We start from the raw sequence: 26286 nt of genomic DNA, 5'->3' as shown, positions 1-26286 counted from the left end.
TTTTATTTTAATTTGCCCTTGTAGCCTGTGTCAGGTGAGCTGAGATTCTGGGAGGCAGTATGTTGGGGGGGGGCGGGGGGTCCCAAAAATAAAATGTGGATTTAAAGTGCAGAAGCTACCGGTGCTTTTTACAAACGCAGTCTACCACACATCTGTAGTGCGTTCATCAAAACTCCTTCCTTTACACACCTGGATACTGGGTGTGTGCAAGTAGATTGTGAAGCTGCACCAGTGGTTGTTCTGTTTCACCCCTGACCACAGTGGTTCCTGCCATGTTTGTCGTTTAGTTTTTAAGTACTTGCAGCTTCTTTTCCTTATGTATATAATTCTCTTTTGTTTTGCCTCCTAGATAGCAGATTTTGGGCTCTCCAACGTGTACCAGCACGATAAGTACCTTCAGACATACTGTGGAAGCCCCTTGTATGCGTCACCGGAGATTGTGAATGGCCGGCCTTATAAGGGCCCAGAGGTGAGGATTCCCTGCTCTTCTCGGAAATGCCCTGCTCTGTGCAGCTCCTGCCCCTTGTTCATCCCCACAGAAAGTAGTAAGGGCAGTGAGAGTTAAGGTTCCCATTTCTTTAAATTAGAAACCCCATTGAGAAAGGGGGACCCAGCCCATCAGGGCACGTAATGAAGCTACAATGTAGTAAATTTAAAACCAATTGGAGGAAATTTTTCTTCGCTCAACGTGTAAGAATGTGGTAAAGGCGGTTAGCTTAGCAGGGTTTAAAAAAGGCTTGGCTGGTTTCCTAAAGAAAAAGTCCGTAGACCATTATTAAAATGGACTTGGGGAAACTCCACTGCTTATTTCTGGGGTAAGCAGCATAAAATGTATTGTACGTTTTTGGGATCTTGCCAGGTTGGAAACAGGACGCTGGGTTTGATGGACCTTTGATCTGTCCCAGAATTAAAACACTTATGTACTTGTGTTTTGGAGTTTTCATTCTGCTAAAACCCCTCTCAGTAAAGCCTTTAGCTGTGGGCTGTGGTCTACACACTGCTGACTGATCTAATTTGCCAGTTTTGGTGCCTCTTCTCCTGCCTGCAATCCTGAAATAATGCTGAATGTTTTATACCCCCAGCCTTGTCCTCCCCTCTCCTCCCTCAATTATTTTGCTTCTTGTTTACTCCATGTTTCTGCACCAGGGGACACCTCTGATGATGACAGCTGGTGGTCTCGGCCATCTCTTGGTTCTGAGAGGTCTGATTTGTGAGAGGAGTTGGGGTGGCTTTAACAGTCGTTTCTTCTCTTCCTTTTGGGGCAGGTTGACAGCTGGTCTCTGGGCGTTTTACTCTACGTTTTGGTGCATGGGGCAATGCCTTTCGACAGTCAGGATTACAGGAACCTGGTGAAACAGATCAGCAGTGGGGAGTACAGAGACCCTGGCAAACCTTCAGGTAAGATGACTGGCTGAAATCTATGGGATACAGAGGACTTGATGCAAAAGTCATGTGATGAAAAGGAGTTAAATTTAGCGACTGAGGGACTTTTGGAGGATGTCTGCTACCTCCCACATACAATGACTTCTAGCTCATCCTTGCATGTGACATTGGCCCATTACCAGTCCCACATCTGATGTCGCAAGCAGACAAAATATGGCCTGTTCAGCACAATCCTTATTTTCATAGTGCTGCTTTTAATATTGATCTGTACTGAAGTCCTTGATCCAAAGAGCTTACAGTCTAAGTGGGTTCTTGAGATAGCAGGAGGTGCTGTGAATTACCCAAGGTCGGAGTATCAGTGGGGAAAATGGAGTTTTAAGCCTGGTTTCTAGATCCAGCCCGAGGGTATCTGAGGCCTTAGACAAACCTTCAGCCATTCACCTGCCACCTCCAGAGTCTAGCATTGCCCAGTACCTTCCCCCTCTCCCCCATCCCACTGCTGCTGCGTTCACCCTTCCTCCACCCAAGCCCCATCTCAGACCAAAAGAAACTTGGCCCAGCAGCATGCAATGTTCTCTCTTAAGCTGTGCAGGAGTCCTCCTGCCAGTGGAGGGTGCTGTTTTCAGTCGTTAGGGGACAGTCAGGTTCCCTGGAGTCCTGCAGAGCTTGCCTTTCCCTCGCTACTGAAACAGCACCTCCCACTGGCAGGAACACAGGTGAAGTACCTGAATATATGTAAACCGCTTTGAATGTAGTTGCAAAAACCACAGAAAGGCGGTATTTAAGTCCCATTTCCCTTTATTACCTGCATGCAAAAAGGCATGTGGCTCTGTTAGACCCACTGTCCTGCTACCAGCCACATTTGCAGAGGGAAGTCTAATTGCCCCACCCCCTGTGGATGTAAACGTGCCACCTGATTAGCCGCAGAGCTGCCAAGGGGGGGGTCACCCTCCTGAGAGAGATTTAGGGCCTGCCCACAACACAGCCTCCCTTTCCAGCGGCAGTAGGAGATGACGTTTAATGAAGGTATTTTCTGCTGTTCAGCGGGAGATGACTTGGTAGGTCTGAGACTGTTTTGCCTCCTTGGCTGGGCAGGTGCCCTCATTGTTCATTCTTGTTTGTTCACAGAGGCATGTGGGCTGATTCGCTGGATGCTGATGGTTAACCCGGACCGCAGGGCCACCATAGAAGACATCAGCAACCACTGGTGGGTGAACTGGGGCTACAAGACACAAGTGGGTGAGGTGGAGACCCATAGGGATAGCGAGTCCCCGTTGGCAACCGTTGCCGAGTGGCTTCGACGCTCTTCTCGGCCGCTCTTTGAGAATGGCTCGAAAGTTCGCTGTTTCTTCAAACAACACATGCCCAGTGTCACCCTGGACAGGCAGCGGTCACTGAAGAAGTCCAAGAAAGAGAACATGAGCTCCGGCACACCTGAAGGAGCCACCACCGCTGTTGCAACCGTGGGTCCTGCCAAGTCCATCCTGAAGCGTCCCAAGGGCATCCTGAAAAAGAAGCAGCAGACTGACACTCCAGACATTAGGAAGGAAGAGATTTCGCCCTCCGCTAGTAACCCAAATCCTGTGTCCCAGGCAGTCGGTGCATCCCTACCCAAGAAGGGCATCCTGAAAAAGCCCCAGCAGAGGGAGTCTGGCTATTACTCCTCTTCTGAACCCAGCGAATTTGGGGAGGTTCTGGACTGTGCGTATATGGATCAGAATTCCTCTGTCTTCTACACAGACACCTCCCCAACCCAGGCCCCCCCGGTAATACCTTTCAGGAGAAAAGGGATCCTGAAATACAACGGACGCTATTCCTCCAGCCCCGACTCCGGCAGCCTTGCAGCCCAGAACTATGGCTCTTTGGTCGAGCTGACTTTCCCCAAGGTCCCTCTAACCTTGCCCCGCAGCCGTCCAGCCACTGCAGTCAGCGAGGAAAGCATTCTCTCCACAGAGTCCTTTGACCAACTGGATCTGCCCGAGAGCCGGGGCATGCGGAACTGCATCTCTGCAGACGATCTGCTACAGCTAGAAGATGCAGAGGAGAGGGGTCACCCTGCACCTCTCCAGGACACGCATTGCTACCAGCGTCACATCGCAGACAGCTGCTTCTCCCTGACAGACTGCGAGAATGTGACGGAAGCATACAAGAGAGCCATCCGGATCGGCCTGAAGCTTAGCTGAGGAGAAGCCAGGGTGGGACTCGACCGCTGATCCGTGAGAAGGGATTTGTAGATTGAGTGTCCCTGGATACAGGCAGCGTTGCAGACCCCTCAAAATCCGCTGCCACAGCCGCATACGATGAAAACGAGGCTGCCGGAGCTGGGGCCGCTGGCTGTTGGGTTTTGCAGCATGCTGAGCGTGGATTTGGGAGGATTTTTGGACGTGTCTCTCTTCCACTGTTCGATGACTCATTGGCTGTTTCAGTCATAGCCTTCAGAGCAAGGAGGGGGGATGAGCGGATTGTATCTCCGACTATGTTGTAATATGTGAGCATTAACTGAGCTGCATGGAAGTAGTTCAGTGGGAGTTGAGAAAGGGAGACCTTATTTTTACTTCTCCATGTTCTGTTGATATAAAATGCACAGACCTCACTATTCACACTGACTGCCTGGGGTATCTTATTCCCTCACAGTTGGAATGATTCCAGATTGCATTTCAGCTGGGCTGGGGTGATTTTGGTTTTTTGCACTATGTTTCTTGTGGGATAAAGGGTGGGACCTTTTATTTCACAGGAACAGGACTTAGCTCCAAGGCCAGCTCAGGGGCTCTGGAGAGGCAGATCCTGGGCTTTGGTCCCTTATTCACTGCCACAAGAGATGGTTTTGTTTTGTCAAAAGTAAATCAGACCTGAAAGGAGGTGAACGCATCAAGGGACTCTGGTGTGGTGAGCTAAGGCGTGGTGAGCTAAGGTGTGTTCAGGCCCTGGGGTCCCAGAGAGAGCGCTTGCTTTTTGGTCTGTATATTGGGGAAAGAGTCGGGCTGCTGAGTTGTGGAGAACGACCCCTGTGAGCAATCAAATCCAAGACTCCTCTGTATTCCTGGTAAGGCTGGTTCCGGGGAGGAGGAGGAGATCCGATACCTTAATCTCAGACTGGAGGAATTAGAAAAGAAACCGGGTTTGCCAGTGACCAGCCTACTGCACTAATCAGTCCTTCATCCGTGCTGTGCATCGGTGGAACCGGCCGGAAGAACAGTTGGGGACAGTGAACATGAGATGAAGAGTCCAGCAATCAGCCTGGGCTTTACTGGTGTTAACTGGAGATACTGGGACAGAGACTGTGTACCGGGTCTTAAACTGTAGCATGCACGTTTGCTCTGAACCTCGCACGGGGTACAGAGTCTATGCACTTGCTTTTCGGAGGCTAGAATTTTGCAAGGAGTTGAAAATATCAGCTTGTGTGTATTTTCTTCCCCTGATCCAAACACGCAGTGATCGCCGCCTGCTCCTGGGAACAAAAGCACACACCGACTTCCCAGCGGCAGGGAGGGAGAATAATTTTCCGACAACAGATATAGAGAGCTGCTTTTACAAAGCCTTGGTAGTGATTACCATGCGCCGAATACGACAAAGCCCGAAGGAATTGCATGGGCTTCGTTGCATTTTGCACACCACTAATCCCTAGTGCAGCTTTGTAAAAGGAGCCCTTTAATGTGAAAAATGTTGAAAACGGATCCGATTCCTGCCCATTTGGACATCTTTCAGTCTAAAGGGCAAAATTCTCAGTTCAGTCCTGTACCTCCACCTCCAAATCTACCTGCATAAAAAGTTCTGTCCTCTGAGCCTTAGCAAAGTGTATGGAAAAATAAAATTGTTAATAATTATACATTTCTTCTTGTCATTTGTGCCTTGTGTTTAATATTTTTGTGCTACACACTGTGACTGTGAGGAGGTTCAGAAATAATAGTTACAACAGGTGTCTTGTGCTGCCTCGTCTTTTGGATGACAGGTCTTCTTGACTTCATCTTTTTTGCCACCGTGTGGGCCACAGGGGTCCACTTTGAATAAAGTTATGACTGGAACCATACCAGTGCCTCAGTCTCACTCCATGTCTTCTAGGCCTCAAGGCAGGCAGCCGTTCATTCATCCACACTTCGGTTCTCTGCACACGCCCTTCCGTATAACAGCCCAGCAGCCACTAGGGCTAAGATGGCCACCACTTTTCCCTAAGATTCCACTGAAAATAGGAGGGGGTGTTATCCCTACACAAAGCCAAAGAAATCTGGACCACTCTTGGCATTTTAGCCAAAAATCTCAACCTAGGCAGCGGCATGGGGTGGGTAACGGGGACCAAGGCCACACTGATCTTTTGCCAACCCAGCATCAGTAAACCGAGAGCTTGAGGGCTGTTTGGCCCCTGCAACCAACATGATGTTCTGCCGTCCCTGGATCTCACAGTATCTTAAACATTCTCTACACTTATGGTTATCAATAGAAATCAAACAAAATAAAACATGGAAAAGAAAATAAGATGATACCTTTTTTATTGGACATAACTTAATACATTTCTTGATTAGCTTTCGAAGGTTGCCCTTCTTCCTCAGATCGGAAATAAGCAAATGTGGTAGATGACAGTGTATATAAGTGAAAACATTCAAGCATTACTATGACAGTAAAATAGATACTATTGGAGATTCTACATGGAATGTTGCTACTATTGGAGATTCTACATGGAATGTTGCTACTACTGGAGATTCTACATGGAATGTTGCTGCTATTGGAGATTCTACATGGAATGTTGCTATTCCACTAGCAACATTCCATGCAGAAGGCTGCGCAGGCTTCTGTTTCTGTGAGTCTGACGTCCTGCACGTACGTGCAGGACGTCAGACTCACAGAAGCAGAAGCCTGCGCGGCCACATTGGTGATCTGCAAGGGCCGACTTCTACATGGAATGTTGCTAGTGGAATAGCAACATTCCATGTAGAATCAATAGAAATCAAACAAAATAAAACATGGAAAAGAAAATAAGATGATACCTTTTCGATTGGACATAACTTAATACATTTCTTGATTAGCTTTCGAAGGTTGCCCTTCTTCCTCAGATCGGAAACAAGCAAATGTGCTGGCTGACAGTGTATATAAGTGAAAACATTCAAGCATTACTATGACAGTAAAATAGATACCATTGGAGATTCTACATGGAATGTTGCTACTATTGGAGATTCTACATGGAATGTTGCTACTATTGAGATTCTGTTGCTACTATTGGAGATTCTAGATGGAATGTTGCTATTCCACTAGCAACATTCCATGTAGAAGGCTGCGCAGGCTTCTGTTTCTGTGAGTCTGACGTCCTGCACATACGTGCAGGACGTCAGACTCACAGAAGCAGAAGCCTGCGCGGCCACATTGGTGATCTGCAAGGGCCGACTTCTACATGGAATGTTGCTAGTGGAATAGCAACATTCCATGTAGAATCTATAGAAATCAAACAAAATAAAACATGGAAAAGAAAATAAGATGATACCTTTTTTATTGGACATAACTTAATACATTTCTTGATTAGCTTTCGAAGGTTGCCCTTCTTCGTCAGATCGGAAATAAGCAAATGTGCTAGCTGACAGTGTATATAAGTGAAAACATTCAAGCATTACTATGACAGTAAAATAGATACCATTGGAGATTCTACATGGAATGTTGCTACTATTGGAGATTCTACATGGAATGTTGCTATTCCACTAGCAACATTCCATGTAGAAGGCTGCACAGGCTTCTGTTTCTGTGAGTCTGACGTCCTGCACGTACATGCAGGACGTCAGACTCACAGAAGCAGAAGCCTGCGCGGCCACATTGGTGATCTGCAAGGGCCGACTTCTACATGGAATGTTGCTAGTGGAATAGCAACATTCCATGTAGAATCAATAGAAATCAAACAAAATAAAACATGGAAAAGAAAATAAGATGATACCTTTTCGATTGGACATAACTTAATACATTTCTTGATTAGCTTTCGAAGGTTGCCCTTCTTCCTCAGATCGGAAATAAGCAAATGTGCTGGCTGACAGTGTATATAAGTGAAAACATTCAAGCATTACTATGACAGTAAAATAGATACCATTGGAGATTCTACATGGAATGTTGCTACTATTGGAGATTCTACATGGAATGTTGCTACTATTGAGATTCTGTTGCTACTATTGGAGATTCTAGATGGAATGTTGCTATTCCACTAGCAACATTCCATGTAGAAGGCTGCGCAGGCTTCTGTTTCTGTGAGTCTGACGTCCTGCACATACGTGCAGGACGTCAGACTCACAGAAGCAGAAGCCTGCGCGGCCACATTGGTGATCTGCAAGGGCCGACTTCTACATGGAATGTTGCTAGTGGAATAGCAACATTCCATGTAGAATCTATAGAAATCAAACAAAATAAAACATGGAAAAGAAAATAAGATGATACCTTTTTTATTGGACATAACTTAATACATTTCTTGATTAGCTTTCGAAGGTTGCCCTTCTTCGTCAGATCGGAAATAAGCAAATGTGCTAGCTGACAGTGTATATAAGTGAAAACATTCAAGTATTACTATGACAGTAAAATAGATACCATTGGAGATTCTACATGGAATGTTGCTACTATTGGAGATTCTACATGGAATGTTGCTATTCCACTAGCAACATTCCATGTAGAAGGCTGCGCAGGCTTCTGTTTCTGTGAGTCTGACGTCCTGCACGTACGTGCAGGACGTCAGACTCACAGAAGCAGAAGCCTGCGCGGCCACATTGGTGATCTGCAAGGGCCGACTTCTACATGGAATGTTGCTAGTGGAATAGCAACATTCCATGTAGAATCAATAGAAATCAAACAAAATAAAACATGGAAAAGAAAATAAGATGATACCTTTTCGATTGGACATAACTTAATACATTTCTTGATTAGCTTTCGAAGGTTGCCCTTCTTCCTCAGATCGGAAATAAGCAAATGTGCTGGCTGACAGTGTATATAAGTGAAAACATTCAAGCATTACTATGACAGTAAAATAGATACCATTGGAGATTCTACATGGAATGTTGCTACTATTGGAGATTCTACATGGAATGTTGCTACTATTGAGATTCTGTTGCTACTATTGGAGATTCTAGATGGAATGTTGCTATTCCACTAGCAACATTCCATGTAGAAGGCTGCGCAGGCTTCTGTTTCTGTGAGTCTGACGTCCTGCACGTACGTGCAGGACGTCAGACTCACAGAAGCAGAAGCCTGCGCGGCCACATTGGTGATCTGCAAGGGCCGACTTCTACATGGAATGTTGCTAGTGGAATAGCAACATTCCATGTAGAATCAATAGAAATCAAACAAAATAAAACATGGAAAAGAAAATAAGATGATACCTTTTCGATTGGACATAACTTAATACATTTCTTGATTAGCTTTCGAAGGTTGCCCTTCTTCCTCAGATCGGAAATAAGCAAATGTGCTAGCTGACAGTGTATATAAGTGAAAACATTCAAGCATTACTATGACAGTAAAATAGATACCATTGGAGATTCTACATGGAATGTTGCTACTATTGGAGATTCTACATGGAATGTTGCTATTCCACTAGCAACATTCCATGTAGAAGGCTGCGCAGGCTTCTGTTTCTGTGAGTCTGACGTCCTGCACGTACGTGCAGGACGTCAGACTCACAGAAGCAGAAGCCTGCGCGGCCACATTGGTGATCTGCAAGGGCCGACTTCTACATGGAATGTTGCTAGTGGAATAGCAACATTCCATGTAGAATCTATAGAAATCAAACAAAATAAAACATGGAAAAGAAAATAAGATGATACCTTTTTTATTGGACATAACTTAATACATTTCTTGATTAGCTTTCGAAGGTTGCCCTTCTTCCTCAGATCGGAAATAAGCAAATGTGCTAGCTGACAGTGTATATAAGTGAAAACATTCAAGCATTACTATGACAGTAAAATAGATACCATTGGAGATTCTACATGGAATGTTGCTACTATTGGAGATTCTACATGGAATGTTGCTATTCCACTAGCAACATTCCATGTAGAAGGCTGCGCAGGCTTCTGTTTCTGTGAGTCTGACGTCCTGCACGTACGTGCAGGACGTCAGACTCACAGAAGCAGAAGCCTGCGCGGCCACATTGGTGATCTGCAAGGGCCGACTTCTACATGGAATGTTGCTAGTGGAATAGCAACATTCCATGTAGAATCTATAGAAATCAAACAAAATAAAACATGGAAAAGAAAATAAGATGATACCTTTTTTATTGGACATAACTTAATACATTTCTTGATTAGCTTTCGAAGGTTGCCCTTCTTCGTCAGATCGGAAATAAGCAAATGTGCTAGCTGACAGTGTATATAAGTGAAAACATTCAAGCATTACTATGACAGTCTGACAGGGTGGGAGGATGGGGGTGGGTCGGAGGTATGCATGGGGACATCAAAGCATATCATTGATATTCTAACAGGATGGGTGTGGATAGGTGAGGGGTGGGGTGATCAACAGAGAAATGCAGCTTTATGGTTTATAATGGGCTAGGAACCCCAGATCCTTGTTAAGTCCTTTCTGTTGGGTGTTAAAATATTCAATCATTCTGACTTCAAAGGTCTTACGTTCTTGTATGGTTTTAAAGTTACCTTTCAGGATTCTCACTGTGAAGTCACTGGTACAGTGTCCTGGTTCTGTGAAGTGCTACCACACTCCTCTACACTTATGGAAAGTAAGAGAGTAACGTGCTGTCCAAGCATCTGCCACTGAGCCAGTGATGTGCAGTCCTCGGCAGAAGCCAGGTTAAGCAGTCACCCGCATGAGTGTCGGCCAACCTTTCTCTCCAGGGCAGGGCTGAAGTCATCAGTGGTAGCAGGTTCTGGGTGCTTACTGTCGGAAAGAGGTTTATTCAGCTTTATATACCACCTTTCCTTACAAAATAGAAAGGCAGTTTATATCAGATCAGAAGAGCAGAGGGGAAAGGAACGGACAGAAGAAGGACACAGTCTGTCAGCTCACTTGAGGTGAACTTGGAGTCTCACAGGTCATCTTAGGCCTTTTAAAAAAGAAACATTTTAAGCACCACCTTACATGTTAGAAAGGATGCATATATACATGTGAGGGGGTGTATAGGATGTTGCCCCTCATGGTTAAGAAAAGTCCCTCTTTGATTAGCCTGGGCTGCTTCTGGAAGGGGTGGAGTCACTACAGGGAAGTTCAAGAGACAGGGCCAGGCAGAAGTTAAGGAGGTCCAGGGAGGGAGGCTGTGAATGCCCTCTGTATGCCGCTGAGGTTAGGGTTACCATATTTTGTCCTGTCAAAAAGAGGACACATGGCCCTGCCCCTGCCCCTTTTGTATCCTCGCCCCGCCCCCTGTCACCTCCCCTCCCTTACTATCTACTGCCCTGGTGGTCTAGTGACCTCTTCGGGGCAGGAAAGAGCCCCCTCTTTCCTGCCCGGAGCTCTGTCCTTGCCCCACATTAGTGTTGCCATACTCGGACAGACCGAAGGTCCATCAAGCCCAGTATCCTGTTTTCAACAGTGGCCAGTCCAGGTCACAAGTACCTGGCAAGATCCCAAAACAGTACAATACATTTTATGCTGCTTATGGAATTATGGTCAGAGCCCCCAACGCATCTGAAGCCTGGGTGCTTAAGAGACACCATGTTTTTGGACCCAGAACAGACTCTCCTATCCAGAGGAAGGAGGTTTCAACTCTCAAAAGTTGGTCAAACGTGAAAGTGCAATGAAAAGGTCTCATTTCCTTGTTTTTCAACATGTTTTTATTTATTAAACATTTATTGTCTGGAATATGTAATCGCCAGGGAGGTTGTTTTGCAATTCTAGTGGCTACTTTTGAGAGAGGAAAGTTTTTGGAATCACAGCCAAAGGTGATTAGGAGCTGCTGCTCTCACCCCCTGCAGAGAATTCCCCACATTCCTATGAAGGTCAGCCTGTTAAAATAAATCCTTCTGGAGCAGATAGTTCACTGGGGAGGGGGGAGGGATTATGAAATGGTGACAGTGGCCAGTGGTCCTGCAACAGGCCGGATCCTGAAACAGAGTCCAGGATCCACACAGTGAAAGCAGCATGACCTTAGTGGGCACATCATGGGCAGAGCCTCAGTTTGCCGACTGATTCCATGTCATTGGAGCTGGTTCTACCCCCAGAGCATTTTGGGACTTTTGGTTCCAGCCTCTCTCAGAACAGCAAAGCTGCGGTGGCAGTGGGGGGTGGAGGAAAACCAGGACTGGCTCAGTCTGTGCCTCATGATGGAGTTATCCGATCACCTTATCTATTTCATTTTCTCTTTTTAGCTTGATTCTGTGTTTCTCGTCTCCTGAAACTTCAGTCCAAAGTAGCATTCCAGGTCTGGAGGACTGTGTGGACATTTCTACATTTGTAATTTCAGTCCATGTACAATGCATTGGGTTGGTTTGGTAAACATTTCTTTTTACAATACCAACAGAGGACTTTTTTCAGATATTTGACTATTTCCCATGCAAACATAAACATTGCCTTCTAGGTGCACCTAGAACTTTCCTCTTGTAACGTAACCTAATCTGACCCTTTGCCCCAACTATATATTTCTCCTATCCGTAACTGGTAATCACCACTTGTGGAATTATGTAAGCCACATTGAGCCTGCAAATAGGTGGGAAAATGTGGGATACAAATGTTATAAATAAATAAAACATTGCCTTCTTCAGACCTGTATGTACTGGGGTAAACAGGTGTAATTTCTACCCAGACGTGGCCTGGGGTAGTGGCCATATTGTGTAACAGTGGCTTTTCTAAAAAAAATTCAACTTCCATATGTAAACAGTGCAAATGACCCCCTAACCCTTCCAAACTGACCTCCATAAAACATTAACAGAGCATAATTACATCACTACGTCAAGAATTAACCAACTAACCCGCCTGCACCAAACTCTCTTTTCCACGGAGGCACTGGGCTCCTTCTGAGGCAGCGAGCTAGCTTTTGGACATAAACTCACGTCTATTTTATCTTCTCTGTTATATTATCAAAACCTTCGCCTCTACAGTTCTCAAGAGGAATGTTAACATGCTTTAAGCTGGCAAAGCAGGGTTACGTACCTGTAACAGGGGTTTCCCATGGAGAGCAGGATGAGTTGGTCACACAATGGTGACATCATCTGAGGGAGCCAGAATTTTACCCTCCCAGAGCTCAGAAATAAAATCTTTAAAAGGATTCCTCTCAGGCTGTGCTATCACCCCCCTGCCTCCTACCAGTCCATTCAGTTCCTCACCTATCTATTCTCCATTTTTATCAAGCCACTTCTGAATTTTGAGGATCTCTACCAAAAGTCAGCAGGAAGCCACAGACAATCTGTGTCTGTTCAAATCCCGCCGCTGCTCCTTGTGATCTTGGGCAAGTCACTTAACCCTCCATTGCCTCAGGTACAGACTTATTGTGAGCCCTCCTGGGACAGAGAAATATCCAGAGTACCTGAATGTAACTCACCTTGAGCTACTACTGAAAAAGGTGTGAGCAAAATCTAAATAAATAAATAAAAGATTCTAGAATTCTAAAGAGTAACAAGATTCAAAGTGTAGCAACATTCCATGTAGAACCTCAAAGAATAGCAAGATTCTGGAATCCTAAACAGTGACAAGATTCCATGCAGAATCTCAAAGAGTAGCAACATTCCATGTAGAACCCCAAAGAGTAGCAAGCTTCTTTGGGGGTGGAGGAGTGGCCTAGTGGTTAGAGCACCGCTCTTGACATCCAGAGGTGGCCGGTTCAAATCCCACTGCTGCTCCTTGTGATCCTGGGCAAGTCACTTAACCCTCCATTGCCTCAGGTACAAACTTAGATTGTGAGCCCTCCTGGGACAGAGAAATATCCAGAGTACCTGAATGTAACTCACCTTGAGCTACTACTGAAAAAGGTGGGAGCAAAATCTAAATAAATAAATAAAAATATGTCCTTATCACAGGAGGTAGAGTTAGAGGGTGTGAATAGACACATATAGCAGATGATGGCCTGAATGTTTCCTCCCTCAGTAGTGGGTATTACCAGTGGTGCTGATCTGTTTTTAGTGATCTGTAACCTTAAAATCAGGACCACGGAGAGACACAGCCAGGCCTGGGGCAAGACCATCCCTCCCCCACCGGGGCTGCTGCCAAACAATGTCCCTGCCCCTTTATCTTCCTGTGTCTGCTCATCCCTTGGTCTGTCCTCTTGTTCCTGTGTGCCGGGACACGGGTTATCACGTTAACGCAATCATCTGGGTCCTGGCGCAAAGGAGTAGGAGAGACACAGACCCAGAAGCAGGCAAGAAGAAGCTTCTGCTCCCTTGAAATCTTGCCCCCCCCCCCCCCCTCGGCAGCCCTAGTTAAAATCATCCATAGTACCTGAAAATTGGAGGGTGGCCAATGTAATGCTGATTTTTAAAAAGGGTTCCAGGGGTGAGCTGAGCAATTACAGACCGGTAAGCCTGACTTCAGTGCTGGGAGTAATAGTGGCTCCCCCTCCCAAGTGTACCTCCCTTCCCCCTCTTTACTGTCATGGCAATGTGGTTCTTCCTCCTTCCCTCTGCTTGCGTTCACTCCTCCCTTTTACTATTACTACTCATCATTTCTATAGCGCTACTAGACGTACGCAGCGCTGTACACTTGAACTTGAAGAGATAGTCCCTGCTCCACAGAGCTTACAATCTAATTAGGCCAGACAAACAGGACAAACAAGAGATAAGGGAATATTAAAGTGAGGATGATAAAATAAGAGTTCTGAACAAAGTGAATAAGGGTTAGGAGTTAAAAGCAGCATCAAAAAGGTGGGTTTTTAGCTTAGATTTGAAGACGTCCAGAGATGGAGCTTGACGTACCGGCTCAGGAAGTCTATTCCAGGCATATGGTGCAGCATATGCCTCTTCCTCTTTTTTAGTCTGTAAGCACTTAGTTGGCATTGCGCAAGTGCTCAATAAACTTGAAACTTTAAATTACGGAACATGTAGACAAACGTGGTTTAATGGGACAGAGTCAGCATGGATTCAGCCATGGGAGGTCTTGTCTCACCAATTTGCTTCATTTCTTTAAAGGCATCAATAAACATGTGGAAATCTCAGTTGGGAAAAACATCCTCCCACTTCAGTTCGACATGTCCAGGGCATTTGACATGGTTGATCATCAAATCTTACGAAGAATACTCAATAAAATCGGAACTGGACATAAGGTGCTGGAATGGGTCAAGGGATTTCTGACTACTAGATCCTGCCAAGTAAAGATGAATTCCACAGTCTCTTCCCTATGGAAAGCTGATTACGGGGTCCCCCATGGTTCACCACTCTCTCCAATACTATTAAATCTAATGATGGCACCCCTTCCCCGATCATTGTCCAAACAAGGCTCCAACCCCTTCATATATGCAAGATGATGTGACAATATTCATCCATTTCAAGAACAATCTATCTGAAATTACTACCATGATTTTGGATAGCATAAATACCACGGAAACCTGGGCCTCAGTGTTCAAATTAAAACTGAATGGGGAAAAAAAAACACATTGTGTAATACTAACATCTCGTCACAACACTGAACGCTTCACAAACATCACCCCTCCCAATAGTAGAGAAACTAAAACTCCTAGCAGTGACCATCGACCGCAATTTATCCTTCGATGACCAGGTCACAAATACCACTAAGAAAATGTTTCACGCTATATGGGAATTCAGTATCTCCCCAGAAAGGAATTCCACACACTTGGGTTCTCGCCCATGCAGACTACTGCAACAGAATCTACACAGGATGTAAGGAACAAACATTAAACAGACTACAAACAGCACAAAACACAGCAGCCAGACTTATATTCTGAAAAAAAAAAGATTGATGAGCGAGCCCACTACTCCGGGACTTACACTGGCTACCTACCAAAGCACGCGTATCCTTCAAGGTATGCACGCTGGCCTATAAAATGATCTCCGGCCTAGCTCCAGAATACTTGGCTGGACTGATAGATTTACCAATACGTAACATAAATAAGAATGCAAAATCACATCTAACTGTGGAATGGAAAAATAGCCTAGTGGTTAGTTCAGTGGACTTTGATCCTGGGGAACTGGGTTCTATTCCCGCTGCAGCTCCTTGTGAGTCTGGGTAAGTCACTTAACCCTCCATTGCCCCAGGTACAAAATAAGGACCTGAATATACTATGTAAACTGCTTTGAATGTTGTTGCAAAAACCACAGAAAGGCAGTAAATCAAGTCCCATTTCCCTTTTCCTTTCACTATCCCAAATACACTTACTTACACCAAAATCTCTACCGAAAGACTTAAAATGCATGAACCACTAAATAACATTCCAAAAACATATGAAAGCCCATCTCTTCAGGAAGTTCCTTTCAGACAAAATCACTTAGTCAAGGGGATCTGGCCGGATGTCACATCACAGAACATGATCACAGATAGAATCTGAACCAGGTTGACCCTCGCAACTTCATACCTGTCTACTTAAGTGAATTGTAAGCTGGAAAATGTGGGGTATGTATAAATAAATAAAGGTGACCCAGTTGATGTAGTCTATCAGAAGGCTTTTGATAAAGTTCCTCACGAGAGACTCCTGAAAAAATTAGAAAGTCATGGGATAGGAGGCAATCTTCTGCGGATTAGGAATTGGTTATTGGACAGAAAACAGAGGGTAGGGTTAAATGGCCATTTTTCTCAATGGAGAAGGGTGAATAGTGGAGTGCCAAAGGGATCTGTACTGAGACCAGTGCTATTGAACATATTTATAAATGATCTAGAAAACCAAACGATGAATGAGGTGATTAAATTTGCAGATAACACAAAACTATTCAAAGTTGTCAAAACACATGACGTGTGTGAAAAATTGCGGAAAGGCTTATATGAAATTTAATGTGGACAAATGCAAAGTGATGCACATTGGGAAGAATAATCCAAATCACAGTTACCTGATGCTAGGGTCCATCTTAGGAGTCATAGGAACATAAGAATAGCCATACTGGACCAGAGCAATGGTCTATCTAGCCCAGTATCCTGTTTCTAACAGTGGCCAAGCCAGGTCACAACAAGTACCTGGCAAAGCAGTAGCATCCACATGTCTGTCTCAATAGCAGACTATGGACTTTTCCTCCAGGAATTTGTCCAAACCTTTTTTAAACCCAGATATGCTAACCGTTGTTACTACATCCTCCGGCAAAGAGTTCCAGAGCTTAACTATTCGTTGAGTGAAAAAATATTTTCTCCTATTTGTTTTAAAACTATTTCCGTGTAACTTCCTCGAGTGTCCCCTAGTCTTTGTACTTTTAGAATGAGTAAAAAAAATTGGTTCACTTCTACCTGTTCTACACCACTCAGGATTTTGTAGACCTCAATCATATCCCCCCTCAGCCATCTCTTTTCCAAGCTGAAGAGCCCTAATCTCTTGAGGCTTTAAAGTTCTGCACAATGTGTGATGCTGGCGGTGGCCAAACAAGCAAACAAGATACTAGGAATTATTAGGAAAAGGATGCAAAATAAGACCAAGAATATTAAAATGCCTCTGTATTGCTCCATGGTGCAACCTCACCTGGAGTATTGCATTCAATTCCGGTCGCCGATATAGCAGGATTAGAAAAGGTTCAAAGAAGAGCGACCAAAATGATAGAGGGGTGGAACTCCTCCCATATAAGGAAAGGCTAAAGAGGTTAGGGCTCTTCAGCTTGGAAAAGAGAGGGCTGAGGGGGGATATGATTGAGGTCAATAAAATCCTAAGTAGTGTAGAATGGGTAGAAGAGAATCGATTTTTCACTCTTTGAAAAAGTACAAAGACCAGGGGACACTCAATGAAATTATATGGAAATACTTTTAAAACAAATAGGAGGAAGTATTTTTTTCACTCAAAGAATAGTTAAGCTCTGGAACGCTTTGCCAGAGGATGTGGTAACAGCGGTTAGCATATCTGGGTTTAAAAAAGGTTTGGACAAGTTCTTGGAGGAAAAGTCCATAGTCTGTTATTGAGATGGACATGTGGGAAGCCACTGCTTGCCCTGGGATTGGTAGCATGGGATGTTGCTACTCATTGGGTTTCTGCCAGGTACTTGTGACCTGGATGGCCACTGCTGGAAGCAGGATACTGGGCTAGATGGATCATTGGACCAACCCAGTATGGCTATTCTTATGTTTCCATTCACCCAGCAGTGAGAGGAGGTAACCTGTAACTCCCTTGGTGCTTGTACTCTGGACTTTACGCTTGGTACTGTAGTTGCTGGGTGGTTTGATTTGTCACATGGCAGATCCCTGCCTTCTCCCACTCATAGGCTCTTGAGAAGGCAATGCCATTAGGACAAGCTGTGACTTTCTCTCTCTTGCTTGAGCAAGTTATGCTCCTCCCTGTCTGCAATAACCCTACCAGTGATTTCTAGGTTCTTTAGAATTGGTAAGTGTATCAATGCACCGCCTAGGTGTGTCCAAAAGCTTCTGGCTGGTAGACTAAAAGCAGTTTTAAGCATCCTGAAAGGTGCTGAGATCATTACAGAGGTTCCCAGACACTGCCGAGCCACTCCTTCCCTAGCCACACAGTCACACCTGCAGACACACTGTAAGTGACATGACATGACAACACCAGGGGATGGATGTTAAGAATGTAAGAACATAAGAATAGCCATACTGGGTCAGACCAATGGTCCATCCAGCCCAGGATCCTGCTTCCAATCCAGGTCACAAGTACCTGACAGAACCCCCAAAAGTAACAAGATTCCATGAGGCATCCTAAAACGTAGCAACATTCCACAACCTGGGGTAAGCAGTGGATTCCCCCCATGCAGCACCCGGTTGCCAGATAGAAAAAAAAAATCCAGCCCAATCCGCACCCGAAAGGAGCCCAAAATAGCCCAACCACAAATCCCACGGGGTCACTGCTCGGTGCTGAAATCCCACTCCCATCCCACGTGGTCACTGCTCTGCTCACCGCTGCTGCCGCCTCTCACAGGGCTGATGACCTCATCACCCACCTCACCCTCCTATTGGTCGAAGTTGGAGCCAGGATGAGGCTTGAGACGCACCGAGCCTCATTCCAACACCAAATTCAACCAATAGGAGATGGAGACGGAAACAGCCCCAAAAAACACAACCAGCAACCACCCGCAGACAACTTATTAAAGGAGCCCAATTGTGCGGGAATTGGGGAAACCAGTGGACTTGGTAACTTGTAGGCACGTGCCTTGTGCCCAAAGGTTTAGGGGGGGGGGGTCCTGTCAGATGTGCTCAGGATTCAGGAGGCTGGGATTGCCAACTGTCTGGATTTTTTCGGGATTCTAAAATTTTTTGCATTATCTGAAAGCCAGAAGGATGGCTAAGCGTGTGGCTATTTTTCAGAGTTTAGCCCATGGCAGCTCTCCAATGCTCCCCCTTTCCAGAGCAGAGGCTGTGGTAGAATCCAGCCAATGGGAAGGCTCTAGTAGTCACAGGAAGGGAGGGGCTGAGGTGCCTGAAGCTGAGCTCTGCACATGCTCTTTGTGGAGAGAAAGAGAATGGTCTTGGGGTGGGGTGGAGGAGGGAGATATTGTTGCAGGGGAAGTGTGAAGGGTCTGCTGTCTGCTGAGGGAAAGAACAGGCAGCAAATGCCAGAGTTTTACAGGATAGTGGGCAGACCTGGTGAGAGGTGGGGGCACTGCCTGAATGAGCACATGAGCAGCAGGACAGCACTAGAAAAGAGTTAGAAAGTGCAGGGTCATGTTTGTTTATCTCATAGGAATGAAGCTGCCCTTTGAAAATCTGGGCTGGATTGCGGAAGTTCACTGGTACAAATAAACCTGAAGGGAAGTTTTCAACCCAGGGAATTTACCCTCTTAACTATTAAATTACTCGGGCAAATTCCTTCCACTCTGCCTATATTCTTTCAGAAGCATTAAAACAAAGCTAAAATATTTTATTTTGCTTTTTCCATTTGTGAACCTCTTTTCACATGTAAAAACTTTGTAAATGTATATCTTGGACCCACTCTTTTGGGCCGTCCATCCTTGGAATCTCTGGTTTGTATAAGAGGCAATAGACAGTGAATATGACTTGGTCTGAGCCCACCGCTGCAGAGCTGCCAAGTTACAGTTCTGTTTTGAACTTATATATCCCAAGTCTGTGTTCTTTTTGTAGTCTCTGAGATCATCCGTGGAGGAGTGGCTTAGTGGTTAGAGTGGTGGACTTTGGTCCTGGGGAACTGAGTTCGATTCCCACTTCAGGCACAGGCAGCTCCTTGTGACTCTGGGCAAGTCAGTTAACCCTCCATTGCCCCATGTAAGCCGCATTGAGCCTGCCATGAGTGGGAAAGTGCAGGGTACAAATGTAACAAAAATAAAATAGATACTATTGGAGATTCTACATGGAATGTTGCTACTATTGGAGATTCTACATGGAATGTTGCAACATTCCATGTAGAAGGCTGCGCAGGCTTCTGTTTCTGTGAGTCTGACGTCCTGCACGTACGTGCAGGACGTCAGACTCACAGAAGCAGAAGCCTGCGCGGCCACATTGGTGATCTGCAAGGGCCGACTTCTACATGGAATGTTGCTAGTGGAATAGCAACGTTCCATGTAGAATCTCAAATAGTAGCAACAGTGGAGGAGTGGCCTAGTGCTTAGGGTGGTGGACTTTGGTCCTGGGGAACTGAGGAACTGAGTTCGATTCCCGGCACAGGCAGCTCCTTGTGACTCTGGGCAAGTCACTTAACCCTCCATTGCCCCCATGTAAGCTGCATTGAGCCTGCCATGAGTGGGAAAGCGCAGGGTACAAATGTAACAAAAAAAAAAATCAATTGAAATCATCACTTGGGATCCCATAATGTACCAGGATAGGGGTTGAAGAAATCCAGGACTGGCTCAGAATTTCCCTCCTGGAACTGGGTAACTTGGCAGCTCTCCTTCTCTATCCATTAAGCCTCTTCATTCAAAGCATGTGCTTGCATAGCCCAGTTCTCACTCACAAACTATTACTTCCCTCATACCCGCTAGGCTCTGCATTTGCCCCTGCTACTTCTGGAGCGGTGAAAATGGGGGGGGGGCACAAATACATGATTGCCTGGGGCCCAATATTGTGTTAATCCAGCGCTGCCCCTATGTCTGTCTCAAAGCCTTCTGCTCAGTTAAATCACACTAGAAAGTGTCACTGAATATCGGCTCTGACACTGTGGCACTCGCTGGCATCTGGGGTGGAATCGGGGAAGAGCTGGGGGTTTTGCAAGAGAAAGGTTATCAATAGAAATCAAACAAAATAAAACATGGAAAAGTAATGCTTGAATGTTTTCACTTATATACACTGTCAGCTAGCACATTTGCTTATTTCCGATCTGAGGAAGAAGGGCAACCTTCGAAAGCTAATCAAGAAATGTATTAAGTTATGTCCAATAAAAAAGGGATCATCTTATTTTCTTTTCCATGTTTTATTTTGTTTGATTTCTATTGATAACCTTAAGAGTGGACTAACACGGCTACCACACTCCTCTGCAAGAGAAAGGGAAAGAGACCTCATATACCACCTTTCTGTGGTTACAATCAAAGCGCTTTACATAGTATATACAGGTCCTTATTTGTACCTTGGGCAAAGGAGGGTTAAGTGACTTAACCAGAGTCACAAGGAACTGCAGTGGGACCTGAACCTGGTACTCTTGGTTCTCAGGCCACTTCACTAACCCCTAGGCTACTCCTCCACTAGCAACATTCCATCCAAAATCTCAAATAATAGCAACATTCCAGAATCTCTAATAGAAGAAACATTCCATGTTCCACTGCAGTAACCACTAGGCTACTCCTCCACTCTTTGGGATTCCGGAATCTTGCTATTCTTTGGGGTTCTACATGGAATGTTGCTACTCTTTGAGATTGTGCCTGGAATCTTGTTAATGGGACTTAATATACTACCTTTCTGTAGTTGTTGCAGCTACATTCAAAGCAGTTTGCATACTATATACAGGTACTTATTAGGTTAAGTGACTTGCTCAGAGTCACAAGTGGAAATTGAACCCAGTTCCCCAGGATCAAGGTCCACTGCACTAACCCAGGCTACTCCTCCACTAGCAACATTCCATGTAGAATCTTAGATAAGGAAAGGGAAATAGGACTTGATATACCGCCTCTCTGTGGTTACAATCAAAGCGGTTTACATAGTATATTCAGGTACTTATTTTGTACCAGGGGCAATGGAGGGTTAAGTGACTTGCCCAGAGTCACAAGGAGCTGCAGTGAGAATTGAATCCAGTTCCCCAGAATCAGAGTCTGCTACACTAACCACTAGGCTACTCCTCCACTAGCAACATCGCATGTACGTGCAGGACGTCAGACTCACAGAAACAGAAGCCTGCGCGGCGGCGTTGCTGATCTGCAAGGGCAGGCTTCTACATGCAATGTTGCTAGTGAAATAGCAACATTCCATGTAGAATCTCAAATAGTAGCAACAGAATCTCAATAGTAGCAACATTCCATGTAGAGTCTCAATAGTAGCAACATTCCATGTAGAATCTTAGATAGGGAAAGGGAACTGGGACTTGATATACCGCCTTTCTGTGGTATTTTGCAACTACGTTCAAAGCGGTTTACATATATTCAGGTACTTATTTTGTACCAGGGGCAATGGAAGGTTAAGTGACTTGCCCAGAGTCACAAGGAGCTGCAGTGGGAACTGAACCCAGTTCCCCAAGATCAAAGTCCATTGCACTACCCACTAGGCCAGGGTTTCCCAAACTGTGCACTGTGGCACCCTGCTGCACCTCAGCGAACTCTCTGGAGTGCTGCAGAAAATCCTGACCTCCCACCTGCCTGAGCTGCTGCTGCATACAGCTGTGCAGCAGCGGCAGAAAAACAAATTTTAAAAAAAGCAAGCACAGGGCTGCAGCAACCTTCATGTCATGTCATGGAGTTCTTTTCCTTTTTATATTTTAATTACAATTGTGCACTGCGTAGATTCATCGTGTGTGGCCTATGTGGTATAGTAAACATAAAATTGAAGTTAATATTTGCACACACACCTGGCTGTGGGCTATTCTATAAGGCAGCACAATAAAAAGGACTGAACAAACAGAGAGGGAGGGTGATCAGCATACATAGAAAGTACGCAAACAAAAAAAAGCAACACCGGGCCTTCAAGACTGAGACAACAGGAGTATTTGATTGACAAATGACCCGTCACGGGCCGTGTTTCAGCGTGAAACAATACCTGCCTCAGGGGTCAGGGTGTACTTGCAAAGTGTACGCAATATATATGCGTCCAACGCCTTTGAAAACGAGAGAAGGCTTTAAAACAAACAAGCTAAAAACAATGTTAATACAGGAGTTTACTTCGAACATCGCGACTGTCTTTTGCAACAGGAACATTTGTTTTAAAGCCTTCTCTCGTTTTCAAAGGCGTTGGACGCATATATATTGCGCACACTTTGCAAGTACACCCTGACCCCTGAGGCAGGCATTGTTTCACGCTGAAACACGGCCCGTGTCGGGTCATTTGTCAATCAAATACTCCTGTTGTCTCAGTCTTGAAGGCCCGGTGTTGCTTTTTTGTTGTTTGTACATATTAAAAAGGGGGCATGGACATGGGGTGTCAGGGGCGTTCTGAAAAGCTGCATGTGTAGTTATAGAATACGGCCTCAGCGCGCTTAAATTGCCCGCCGGTATTTACACCAGGTTTCAGCATGCGTAAGGCTGGCACCTAAATTTAGGTACGGGAATTGGCAGGTACCCTTTACAGAATTGCGCTTAGCGATATATTTTTCAGCACCCAATTTTGATGCAGTTCACTGAATCTGGTCCTATATGTCTAAATAGAGCGTTACAGAATTACGAGGTTGTCACTCCTGCCCTCAATTTTCTGTGCTCTGTTGTACAAGGATCAGTGATCACTGTAAAGTGGTCCATCAGGGTCTAGTACCCCTGCAGAGACTTTGTGGGAGGGAATCCACAGTACTGGAATAGCAGATGGCACTGTAGAGCAGGAGTGAGGTGCACTGGCAGAGTTCAGGTCTTGGTACTGGAATAGCAGTGCGTGCTGTACTGTAGGAGTGAGGTGGGTTGACAGAACTGTGTATGTGTGTAGTGGGAGGGGTCTCAGTATTGGGGTGCTGCAGCAGGGTAGGAATGAGGTAGGTTGGCAGAGTGGAGGTCTTGGTACTGGAACAGCAGATGGCACTGTAGAGCAGGAATGAGGTGCACTGGCAGAGTGGGGGTCTTGGTACTGGGATAACAGGGTGTGCAGTACAGTAAGAGTGAGGTGGGTTGACAGAGCTATGTGTGTAGTATGGGGGCGGAGAGTCTCAGTATTGGGGTGCTGCAGGGTAGGAATGAGGTAGGTTGGCAGAGTGGGGGTACAGTAGGAGTATGCTGTACAGTAGGAGTGAGGTGGGTTGGCAGAGTGGAGGTCTTGGTACTGGAACAGCAGATGGCACTGTAGAGCAGGAATGAGGTGCACTGGCAGAGTAGGGGTCTTGGTACTGGGATAACAGAGTGTGCAGTACAGTAGGAGTGAGGTGGGTTGACACAACTATGTGTGTAATGGGGAGGAGGAGAGTCTCAAGGTGCTGCAAGGTAGGAGTGAGGTAGGTTGGCAGAGAGCAAGTCTTGGTAGAAGCAGTGGTGTTCGGTGTTGTAAGAATTTACAACAGTTTGTAAAATGATCGACAACTCATTGTTATGTATTGCTTAACTGTGTTGTGTTTACCTCTCTACAAAACGTACTACGCATCCAACGTCTCCGTTATAGGCAGCCAACTCTGGAACGCCTTACCAAGACCCATTCGAACAGTTAGACCATCTACCCTTCCGGAAGTTGCTAAAAACTTACCTCTTCAAACAAGCCTACCCAAATGGCTTAACCTATGAACCCACTCTACAGCACTCCTACCTCTCCTACCCCTACATCCCCTGCCCATTTCACCTATCTCAACCTATTTCCTAACAACCACATCTTACCTCTACTATTGCTACAGCTGTGTTCCTTCTGTGATACTATGTAATTCCACACTATGTAAACCGCACTGAGTCTGCTACCGAGCGGGAAAGAGCGGGGTATAAATGCAACAAATAAATAGATAGATACAGTTTTGGGGGCATATTAATACTAATTTTAGATTAATTCTGTTTGTGTATATTGTTTGAGTGTATATTTATAACCCACCTTGTTATAGGTGGGATATAAATTTTAAAATAAGTAAATAAACAGCAGGATGTGCTATAGACTGAGTGAGGAGGGTTAGTTGGCAAAGCTGTGTATGTTGGTGGGGGGGTTACGACCTCAGTATTGGGGTGCTGCAGAGTAGGAGAGAGGTGGATTGACAGAGTGTGGGGGGGTCTTGGTACTGGAATAGCAGAGTGTCCTATAGCGTAGGTGGGTTGGTTGGCAAAGCTGGGGGGGAGGGGGTTACTGTCTCAATATTGGGGTGCTGGTGGGTTGGCAGAGTGAGGGATCTCAGTACTGGAATAACAAGAGGGTTTGCAGGGCAGGATTGAGGGGCATTAGTTTGGAGTCTTTAGCACTGGGGGGGGGGGGGGGGAGGAGGTGATTCAGGACAGAATGTGGTACATTCACAAGACTGGGGTTTGAAAGCTGATTATTTTATCCTATTCATGACTCATGTCTGGCCAAAGCCTCCTGAGGAGGAGGAAGAGGAGGTGGAGGAGGGGAACGAGGAAGATCTCAGCCACTCCCTAGGCAGTAATAATGTGTTTGTCCCTGGAATTACGCAGAACCTGTTTACAAAGCACTTCTGCTGGTGTAATAAAAAAAAAGTCTGTCAATTCACGTGAGGAGAAAATGCGGAAGGACGATTGGGAGGGGAGGAGGGGTACTGGGCAGCCTCTCACCCCCCCCCCCCCCCTTCGACCAAGCAGCGTCTTCTCTCACACTGTGAGCCTGTACCCTACAGATTTCTTTTCATCTGCAGCATTAATCCGCCTGTTTCACCCATAATGATAATGCAATTCTGTTCGGGAGGGTGGGGCAGATCATTCCCCCCCCCCCCCCGCACCTCACCGTATCGTGCAGGTTCTTAGATCCAGCCCACTCCCACTGTCATTGCAAAGGGCAAAAACGTGTTCTTCATGACGCTTTTATGAACTGGGGTTTCTCCAAATTGTCAGACTTAACACCAAACAGTACAAAATGATCCCCAGATTTTTCCAGTCTTGTCCTTGTGCCAAATACAGAGCATTCCTACATGAATATCACACTATTTTGTAGGAAATCCAGAACACCCGCCCCCCTCCTCCATATCTGTTCTCTCCCTTGCACTCCCCTGTTTTCTGTTTGCTCTGTCCTCCCTCCCCTTCTCATCTGCTCTTCCTCTCCCTCCCCACCTTCCTGATGCAGTAACATCAATCATGAAAATCTGCCAAAAGAATGGTTCTGTCACTCAACAACCCTATATCATCCCTGCACCTCTTATCCCATGGTCCAAACATTTCAGATTTTCGCTCTTCCCAAATCCCCCACTAAAAGAAGTGAGGGAGGAGAAAGGCCAGAGGATATTTCCCAGTACATCTGAAACAGTTATACAATTACTTCCAAACCTGGGATCATTCTCTGAGGATTTACACCCACCTTTCTCACCAATTCCTCCTGTACTTGTGCAGAAAACTTGTGGCCTGATTTTCAGCCAGGTGGCCCCAGCACTTAACCCATAAGAATATAAGAATAGCCATACTGGGACAAACTGAGTCTATCCAGCACAGTATCCTGTTTCCAACAATGGCCGGTCCAGGTCACAATTACATTCCGGAATCCCAAAGAGTAGCAACATTCCGGAATCCCAAAGAGTAGCAACATTCCATGCTACCAATCCCAGGGCAAGTAGTGGCTTCCCCATGTCTATCTCAATAACAGACTATGGACTTTTCCTCCAAGAACGTATCCAAACTTTTTTAAAACCCAGTTATGCTAACTACTGTTACCACATTTGTTGGCAATGGACTTCACCTGTTTAAGGAGTGCTGATGGATAACACTAGACCTGGTGACCCCA

The 26286-nt window shown here is 45.5% G+C and overlaps 1 protein-coding gene across 1 annotated transcript in view; it reads left to right on the top strand.

Annotated features, from left to right (window-relative positions):
- NUAK2 (NUAK family kinase 2) overlaps positions 1 to 5719 on the top strand; it is a 28061-nt gene extending 22342 nt beyond the window's left edge. The window contains exons 5-7 of the mRNA XM_030220873.1: positions 350 to 469; positions 1266 to 1398; positions 2512 to 5719. Coding sequence (XP_030076733.1) covers positions 350 to 469; positions 1266 to 1398; positions 2512 to 3566 — 1308 coding nt within the window. The 3' untranslated portion in view covers positions 3567 to 5719. The remainder of the gene's footprint in view (positions 1 to 349; positions 470 to 1265; positions 1399 to 2511) is intronic.
- Positions 5720 to 26286: the final 20567 nt, after the last annotated feature.

This window comes from Microcaecilia unicolor, chromosome 12, assembly GCF_901765095.1.
Source record: "Microcaecilia unicolor chromosome 12, aMicUni1.1, whole genome shotgun sequence".
NCBI lineage: Eukaryota > Metazoa > Chordata > Amphibia > Gymnophiona > Siphonopidae > Microcaecilia > Microcaecilia unicolor.
This window is presented reverse-complemented; position numbering and strand designations above follow the sequence as displayed.